The sequence below is a fragment of the Vigna radiata genome, chromosome 3 (genome assembly GCF_000741045.1).
Source record: "Vigna radiata var. radiata cultivar VC1973A chromosome 3, Vradiata_ver6, whole genome shotgun sequence".
Taxonomy (NCBI): Eukaryota; Viridiplantae; Streptophyta; class Magnoliopsida; order Fabales; family Fabaceae; genus Vigna; species Vigna radiata.
Genome location: NC_028353.1, coordinates 12,838,157 through 12,848,065, shown reverse-complemented (window position 1 = coordinate 12,848,065; position 9,909 = coordinate 12,838,157). Strand labels below are relative to the sequence as shown.

The 9,909-nt window shown below is 29.5% G+C and overlaps 1 protein-coding gene across 1 annotated transcript; it reads left to right on the top strand.

Moving 5' to 3' along the window:
* Positions 1 to 1,677: 1,677 nt before the first annotated feature.
* LOC106757865 (phosphoinositide phospholipase C 6) lies at positions 1,678 to 9,909 on the top strand. The gene is made up of 9 exons (XM_014640697.2): positions 1,678 to 2,146; positions 7,191 to 7,387; positions 7,505 to 7,640; positions 7,737 to 7,940; positions 8,298 to 8,455; positions 8,561 to 8,678; positions 8,908 to 9,060; positions 9,132 to 9,218; positions 9,505 to 9,909. Exons 1-9 carry the CDS (start codon positions 1,844 to 1,846, stop codon positions 9,796 to 9,798), a joined length of 1,650 nt encoding a protein of 549 aa, XP_014496183.1. The 5' UTR covers positions 1,678 to 1,843; the 3' UTR covers positions 9,799 to 9,909.

Here is a 9,909-nt window from a genome sequence, read left to right as displayed (position 1 = left end):
TACAGTTAATCAGTGAATTATACAGTTAATCAATGAATTATAGCATGCTTCTAAGCTGTTTTTCATCAAATACTCAATTTTGCAAAAATAAACCAGACTCATGAATTATATATATATATATATATATATATATATATATATATATATATATATATATTAGTTAAAAGACTTTTAATTAAACCAGACTCAATTTTTTATCAGTTAAAAGCTCATTTTAATTAATTAATTTCACTTAAGCCTTTTAATTTATTATTTTCAATTTGCTTGAAATAAAAAGAAGAGTATCTAGATTAGTTAAAAGAACACTTTAATTAAATCATTTCACTTAAGCCTTTTTAATCTACAAACTTTAGTTTATTATTAAAACCACCAAAGACAACTCTTTTAATTATTTTAATGAATTAAAAGAGTATTTGTGTTTTAATTTTGAATTTGTGTTAGAAAGAAAACTCCATATCATGTAACTTGTAATTAGTCGTGTGAACCATAAGTTTCTATTGGGACCGCATCTAGTTCCTATATTTGACCAAAAACGATGCTACTGAAAAGCACTTCTCATCAACCTTCATTAAAATTTCTGACCACGACATGACTCCTAAGCAAACAAACATCATGCAATGCATAATTGCAACCTAACATGTTACATAAAAATAAATGTTTTTCACTAAAGAAATACGATAGAAGTAATTACAAAGAAAATAGAAAACAAATGGTTAGAAATAGGTTATAGGCCTAACTCTCAATCCCACAAAACTAACTTGTAAGATGAAGTCTGCACCCCACTTATATATTATAAATTGGTCTTATCTCTATCTGATGTGGGACTTCTAACACAAATAAGTTAAAAAAATTTAATATTTAATTGTTTGATAATGTATAAATAAAGAAAAAATAGATAAAAAATATTTTAAGAGTAATGTAGTTTGATTATTTTATTAAAAAATAAAAGAGAGAAAAATTATTAAAAAATAAAAGAGAGAGAAATACATGAGAATTCTTATTCCTACTATAATTTTTTAAAATTATTAATATTTCACATTCTTTCAATCAAACAAACAAAATTAACCCTTTTTTATAAACTAGAACACAATATTTCACTTTCTTTATAAACAAGCTCGAAATAATTCGTTCATTTTTTAAGTCCAAATTTATGTTTGAAATTAGATCGTGGACTTAGGTGTAAAAAAATATCTTATTACGATTTTTTATTGAATTATTTGGCAAAGGAAAAAGGTAGGATGATTGATTTAATTATAGGTTTATCAGCCGACACTAAAACCGATATTCAACGATTCAACATGTTAAAAATTGGTAAGACCAACTAATTAAATAATTTAGATTTTATTGATTAGCTCAAGACTGATTATTAAAATTCAAACCATAATATCTAGCCTAAATCAGTTAGTTACATATATTTAGTACTCTTATTTTTAAATATATAAAAAATGTAAATAATTAGTGAACGTGTACATTAAATATATATATATATATATATACTATGTGTTGAAACATTATCCATTATTTTAAAATTATAAACCAAAAGTAGAAAAATTCTTTAAAGCTTTTAAACCTTTTAATAAATTAACTTTTATGTGGCGGAGAAAAAAATGTTTGAAAGGTAATTATAAATTATTTTGAAAATATTAAAAATGTATATTTTTCCATTAATGGCCGTGCGTGTCCTTCGTTTCTATCCTGATGTAACCTTCACACTCACACGTATTATATTACAATTGCATTAATGTGATCACTTTGATCGCCATTTCTTTTCTGAAACACACCAAATCCAAGAACGCTCTCTCCTCTATTTTATTCATGCCATTGGATTAGGTTTCATTTCACCATGGCCACTCACAACTACAAAGTCTTCAGCTGCTTCAACAGAAAGTTCACCGTCACCGAACCGGAACCACCGCCCGACGTCCAAAAAGCCTTTTCTGAATTCTCCGAAGGCGCCTCCTCCATGTCCGCCGACCAACTGCTCCGGTTCCTTGCGGAGCATCAGGGCGAAGTGGACTGCACCGTTTCCGATTCCGAGCAGATCCTCCAGCAATCGAGGAAAGAGGACGGGGAAACTGGATTCGATCTCCACTACTTCTTCCATTTCCTGCAAGACAGCGATTTGAACGTCCCCTTGAAATCTCAGGTGAGTTCTTGTTATTCCTCTTTGTTTCCCAGAAAAGTTAAGTTTCCAATCCTTTTTCTTTAGGATCATACATTTTTGCCCTACTCAACGTCATGATTTGATTTATTTTACTAGCCGAAATAGAAAAGAACCACCAAGAGAGAAAACAAATTCAAATAAATTAGGGTTAATTAGACTCCTTTTTATTGTATTTTTTTTTTGCATGATTTTTAATTATTTAAAAGTAATATTACTAATGTGTATTGTCATAAATATTATTTGTAACGTGTAATTTGAAAAAATATAAAGGAATTAAAATATGATCCAGATTAATTTGTGTTTGAGGGAATGCTTGTAAAATTAATTTTGAATGAAAATAATTTTTTAATTAAAATTTATTTAATATATATTAAAATCTCAATTTAATTTATCTCGGTCTATATATTTATCAAAAAGTCCAAATTGTTTTTCACTATCCAGAACAAATATGACATCAAAAATGGATTTTACTGGTGAGTTTTTCGCACTTTCTTCTGCTTTGCACGAACAGCGCAATTCACACTTATATGAGCTAATATTTGAAATTTGGGTCCTCTTTAAAAAAATATAAAACGATATTGGTTTATTACGTCATACTTTGAATTATTTTTGCACAGTGAGCATACCACTCTTGTAGATAAGAACTGGGACCATGTAAACAAAATAATTATGAGTATGTTTGGAAAAAGTTGACTATGGCGTGTTAGTCTGGTTTAGTACTTTTGTTTAGGAAAGTGCAAACCAATGTTCGTTGGCTTTGAAACGTATGATTTTTTAACCAAAAGAGAGGTTGATGTTTTTTTTAATGTTACACATCTGGCTTCTTTTAAACACGCGTTAGTTTTGAACAAGTTTTTATAATAATTAAAGACTTTGTTATATGAAACCGAAGTTGAAAAAGTATATGTTAGACTTATCTGTAAATTAAAGTTTTTAAGAAGTCGTCACAGGATAATTTTCGTTCAAATTCAATTATATTGAAATTGTAACAGAAAATAATAGAGTTGTTAAAATGGGTAATCCGGCTCGACCCGACTCGGCCCATCACTGGTTAGTGGGTAAACGGGTTGGCTCACTAGCCTATTTAATTACATTTTTTTAAAATAAAGAAAAATACAAACTTTTTGTAATTTAAATTTAAACAATTTTCACTCTCAACAAATTATGTTAAAAGACAATTCAAAATAATAATAAAAAGTACAATATAATCCAAATGTCATTAAAAAACAAACACAAAAAACATACAAATAAGTTTCTTATATTCATCATTTTTTGTTCTTGTTGTAACCCTTGACCATTGTTTTTGTTCTCTCCAAATTCACTAATAAAGATTTTCCTAATATCAGAACAATTCCGACAATCAATAAAAAAATATTAGTAAAAAGAGAACCAGTACTCAATAACATCAACAAAAAAATAATAGTTTAATTTGTAACATAATTTTCCAAATTCAAAGATATCAAAAAGAGTTCGTTCAAATAATGTATACTCAAATTGTTTAAATAAAACAAACAAAATCTGATACAAGCATGTCAGAACATGAAAAAATCATTTTATGTCTTCAAATCCCCCAGAACAAAAAACAAATTTGAAACTCCTGTTTTTGTCACTATAGGGTTTTTGAAAAAAAGAAGAGAAGTGAGAAAACAAAAATGTAGAGAAAAGAGAAGAAAAAAGGAAGGGTGTTTTACTTGCTCCTTGAACAATTTTAGTGAAGTGAGGGTGAGAGCAAGTACCGTGAGAGTGATTTGTGAGAGCATAGGTTACTTTTTTTGGTATACACAGTGAGTGAAGAAAGTATTTTATTTGTTAGGGTTTCATAAATAAAATAATAAATTAAAAAATAAAATTAGGTAGGTGGGTTGGTGGGCAACCCGACACACCACGGGTTCAATCCGCATGAGCCGGGTCTAAATGAGTCGAGTTGAAATCTGACCCGCATATAAGTGGGTTGTATTTTTCAAACTCAACCCGACCCGAACCCGTGACGGGACCCGTAACAGGCCGGGTTAGCTGGTGGGTTGTGACCCATTTTGACGGTTCTAGAAAATAATGACTTCAGTTCAAAGTTTTAATTTACGTAAAAATCATGACTTACTTTGATAATTGTTTTGACGACTTGATCTTCATTGATAATTTTTTGAAAGAGAAACCAAATTGGTAATTCTGAAAAAACAAATTAACTCCGTTTGATTAAAAATCCTTAAAATATAATATAAAAGAATACAAAGAATTAAAAATGAAGGATCTAAATTTATTTATCTCATATTAAATATATTATATGACAAGTCTCTTCAAATGTCATCAAATTTCATATATTTATAATACATCTATTTAAGTGTTATAAATTTATAATAAATATAAACACAAATAAAAGTAATAAGGCATATTTAACATCCTATTTAATTCAAGACTTAAATCATTATCATAATATAAAAATCAAGGGTTAAAGTGAGTTAAGAAAAATTATATACATATAGCACATTTCATTAGGTTTAGACGGATTTTTTTTTTTACTTCCTCTTCTCACCACATGACGACTTAGTTTACATGATTTAGACTATGAGATATGGAAAAAATCTATATTAGATTATTTACTTGATACATATTGATGCAATTTTAGTTAACTCAATTAATATAATTAAAAGACAACATACCATACACTAAATCAAGTCTTATTTAAATTCATATACTAATTAATCATCATCATTTTCAAGACAAGCCATCAAAATTCATAGAATTTTATCACAAAATTTTCTCTTGATAAAAGTTATATTAAACATATGATTTTTTTTTTCGCTTTGATTTTTGTTTGAATGAGAAATATTTGCTTGAACAAAAACCATATTAAAAACAAAGACCTGTCTTGCTTTGATTTTTACTTTATGTCGAAATTTGAAACGTTTTTGCTGTAAAAAATTGAAATCATATAGATCTCACACATATCATACAAAACCTGCCAAAATTAATTTATTAAATATACCATAAATTCAATAACAACATGATGCCATATGAAATGATACTATATCAAAGCCAATCTATTTAGTAAAATGTCAATTCAATTTTATATAAATATTTCTTTATAACAATTAAAATTATAGTATATTTTTATATTCACAACTCTTACAAAAAAATCAACTCAACTAAAATGAAGTAAATTAAATTAACGTTTTAAAAAAAATTCTTCAAGCTTTTAACTCAAAAAATAATCAAATTAATTTTAGAAATTAGTTGAGATGATAAAAGTTTTCAGCAACTAAAACTAGGAAAGATTGAAATTTTTTCATTACAAAGCAAAAATGAACTTTACTTCAAAAGCTAAGACGTGTGTTCATGGTAGGATCATTGTGAAAAAGATAAGAATGAAAGTAAGAATTGAAGAGAGAAAGAGTTAGAAAAGGTAAGGACGATAGCGGAGAGTGTATGTGTCTTTAATTATATGAGTATGAAATTTGTGTTTTGTTGCTGTCCTTGTCATGGATACACTTCTATAGCGACTGTTGTAATGTCTCAAATATTAATTACATAATTTTTTTACAAAATAAAAATCAATGATATTATCAATAATTTAATACTAAATCTTAGTAAAGAGTACTACCAAATAATAATTATACAATTGAATATTCTCAGTTGATAAATATATCCATGTGTTAAACAGTAAACCATAAATAAAAATACAAAAGAAGTACAAAAATAATTAAATATACGTTTTAAAAACAATTTAATTCGATAAAATTGATAATTACCTTTCTTAACCTACAATGCATCATTTACATAATAAAATTACAGAAAGAAAAATATATATTTGAGGCTCTGTTAGAGATAATGTATTAAATAATTTTAATCATATGTATCCTTAGTAATATATATGAAAATGGAAATGAAAATTTGTATAGCAAAAGAGACATTCTTCGTATGAAACAAAACAAATGATCAAAGAAACTAATGAAAAAAAATTATTTTAAATAAACTAATAAATTAAAGATATTTTAATAATTTAAACAAAAACAATACGAAGACTATACATATATACATACAGGTTACTATCCCATATTGGATTAATTTAAAGATTGAATATTATCTGTATGTGTGTTTAATCAACGGAAGGTTTCTCCCTAAAACAAAATAAGAAATTGAAACATATAAATGGGAGTTTATTTGGCATTCTTAAGTGAGAGAGAAATTCATGCAAAGATTTTGTTTTATGGAAAATGAAAAAGAGAAAAAAGAGAGAGTAATAGACAAAATGATAACTTTACGATCAATGGGGAAATATTCATAAAGTACTCATAATATAATTAAATTATAATCTAAAATCAATTATATAACTAATTGTGTAAAATATATTATTAATTATAATTTTATAATCGACATATATGGATTAAATTTTTATGAGTTGATAATTAGTTGTGTAACTTTTGTATATGTTTTTGCTTATTTTTTTTTATTTTTATCTCTTTGTTCTTCGTAATTGATAAAAACGCAGTTTTACTAGAAACAAAATGAAATTACCTGACAACTTCTCAGCTCTTTTTCCTTTCGCAATTAGAAAAAGAAGAAGAAGAAAATATGTAATTGAGAGCATAAGTGTTCTCTAATTTATAATTTATTCACACACGGTTTTCTTCTGTCCATGCCCTGTTTTCAAATCCAGCAAATCCCCAGGAATATTTGGAAGAATTGTTGCATATACTGCGCACGATCCCAATTAGTCTTCAATTGCCATCTACTGCAAGAATCTCTCATGCATTGGATCAAACTTTAGCAATTGTGGTGTTTCATTTGTTAATCTGACAATGTTAAATGAACAATCAACATGAACAGTAAATTATGGAAGGAATCCATTCAATAAATATCAAGTACAAAATTAGTGGTGCATTGTGTATTTATTTATTTTGGTGAATTTAGTATTGTCTTATTCTTTTGCATATAGTACGTATATGCTGTCTTCCCATTTCAATAGGGAGTAATTTTGGGTTTTAATGCATATTTGCTAAATGATATGAATACAACCTAACAATTCCAGGTCCATCATGATATGAATGCTCCAATTTCACATTATTTCATATACACTGGGCACAATTCCTATCTGACAGGGAATCAACTGAGCAGTGACTGCAGTGATGTGCCAATCATAAAGGCTTTGCAACGAGGTGTGCGAGTAATTGAACTGGATTTATGGCCAAATTCAGATAAAGATGATATCGATGTAGTTCATGGAAGGTGCTAGCTGATCCTCTGTTCAATTGATTGTCCTTTCAAATATTTCGATCATTCTAGTTTTTTGAGATATTTATTGTAGTAAAACTACTTACAGACGCTTCTACTGAATTTCTGCAGGACTCTTACCACTCCTGTCTCACTCCTCCAATGTTTGAAGTCCATAAAAGAGTATGCCTTTGTTAAATCTCAGTACCCACTCGTTATAACTTTAGAAGATCACCTTACTCCAGATCTTCAAGCCAAAGTTGCAAAGGTCGGACTCCTTTTTGTTCTCTTCCCCCAAAGCATCTACTTCACATTCCTATTTTATTAGGTGTTGAATGCTGAGTTTCCATCTTCTTGTACGTAGATGGCCACCCAAGTATTTGGAGAATTGCTTTATTATCCTCAGACAGATTCCCTGATGGAATTCCCCTCACCAGAATCATTGAAAGGTCGAATTCTTATATCAACAAAACCACCAAAAGAATTTCTTGAATCCAGTGAAAAGGAATCAGCTGACGAGGTTTCCTCATTGCGAGAAAATGCTAATGAACAAAGAACGGATAATGAGGTGAGCATATTGACAGAAGTTGATTTATAGTTTTTCTCTAAATCCATAGAATTGAGACTTATGACCTTCTGGTAAAATCATCTTTAAGAAAACAGAGGAAGATAAGAAAAATTATTAAACTTTTCAAAGTTTCTTAAGAAATAAATGTGTAGAGTCTCTTTCTACAAGGCTTCATCTTCTTTTATTCATTTTGTCAATAGTTCTGTGAGTTGATGGTTTCGATCACTTTCTACCTAAATTTTAAGTTCCCAACTACTTGAGCTATGTTATATTATATCTTTTGCATGTTTACGTAATCCTTTCCCTCCTAACTGAGGATGATTTGAATGCATATATGATGAAAAATCCCTTTACCAGAGTGCACCAGAGTACAAACGCTTGATTACAATCCATGCTGGGAAACCGAAGGGTGAAATACAGGATGAATTAAAAGCTGCTGGTAAAGTTAGGCGCTTAAGCTTGAGTGAGCAAGCACTTGAAAAGGCTTCTGAATCTTATGGAGCTGATATAGTCAGGTAGGTTTCTAACGATGAAGTTTCGTAATGGCAGATGCAAATAATTATATATTTGGTAGTTTAAAACTTCCTAACTATACGACATACTTTTATGCCTTTTTATAGATTTACGCACAACAATATTCTCAGAGTGTATCCAAAAGGAACACGTCTCACCTCCTCAAATTACAAACCACACATAGGGTGGACGTACGGAGCTCAGATGGTTGCGTTTAACATGCAGGTTTGAGACTAATGATCATCGTGTCCTTTTTTCAAAGGGTTATTCACTCTATATAACTTTAATCCGTACTACATATAGTATTTATTATATATGTGAACTTTAAAGCATGAAACTAATGAGCCAATGTTAATTCTTTTGACAATTCTTTATTGTGAAGCAATCTTACATGTTTATTGAAATAGAATAAGTTGCGTACTGACTTTTGCTGATTTGGTGTTGCCTTTATTAGGGGCATGGTAAATCACTTTGGTACATGCAAGGAATGTTTAGATCAAATGGTGGGTGCGGTTATGTGAAAAAGCCTGACTTTCTAATTCAAAAAGGTCCGCATGATGAGGTTTTTGATCCTAAAATAGCATTGCCAGTGAAAAAAACATTAAAGGTGAGATATTATATTGGAAAGAAAAACATTTAGTTTGGTGACATGTTCTGAGCATCTTACTCTGCCTGTAGGTAAAAGTCTACCTGGGAAAAGGTTGGAGCTTAGATTTCAGCCCATCAGACTTTGATAGTTACTCACCACCAGACTTTTATGTAAAGGTGAGTGGGGCAATTATGCTAATATTGCAGATTGGGAAGTATGAATATAACAATGGAAATAGTTGAACTTTCGTTGGTTTGAGGAGACACTTTATAACTGGATTTGAGGATTTGCTTTGTTTATGTTTGTTTTAACCTCCTCTACAACTGCATTTAAGACTACTTAAGGGATTTTATATACTTCTGATCAGGCTACTTCGTAAAAAAATTGTTTGGCCATGACTAGAATTTTGATAGAAGCAAGTTTATAGTCCATATCCTAAGCATTTGGTCAATTCATACACAGGTTTGTATCGTTGGAGTTCCGGCTGATATGATCAAGAAGAAAACAAGTGTAATTTCAAATAATTGGTTTCCTGTATGGAACGAAGAGTTTGATTTCCCTTTGACTGTTCCAGAGCTGGCCTTGCTCCGCATAGAAGTTCGAGAAGAAGATAAGCATCAAAAGGATGACTTCGGTGGACAGACGTGTTTGCCAGTCTCAGAACTAAAATCTGGATTCCGATCTGTCCCTCTGTATGATGAAAAGGGTGACAAATATAAATCTGTGAAGCTTTTAATGCGATTTCAGTTTAGATGAATTATCCGATCAGCCTTATAATAATCTAATATAATGGATATGAGGTCGTTGTAATGATAATTATCTTTATCATTAGTCGCTTACTGTTGTATTTTTGGATTTACTGTGTCA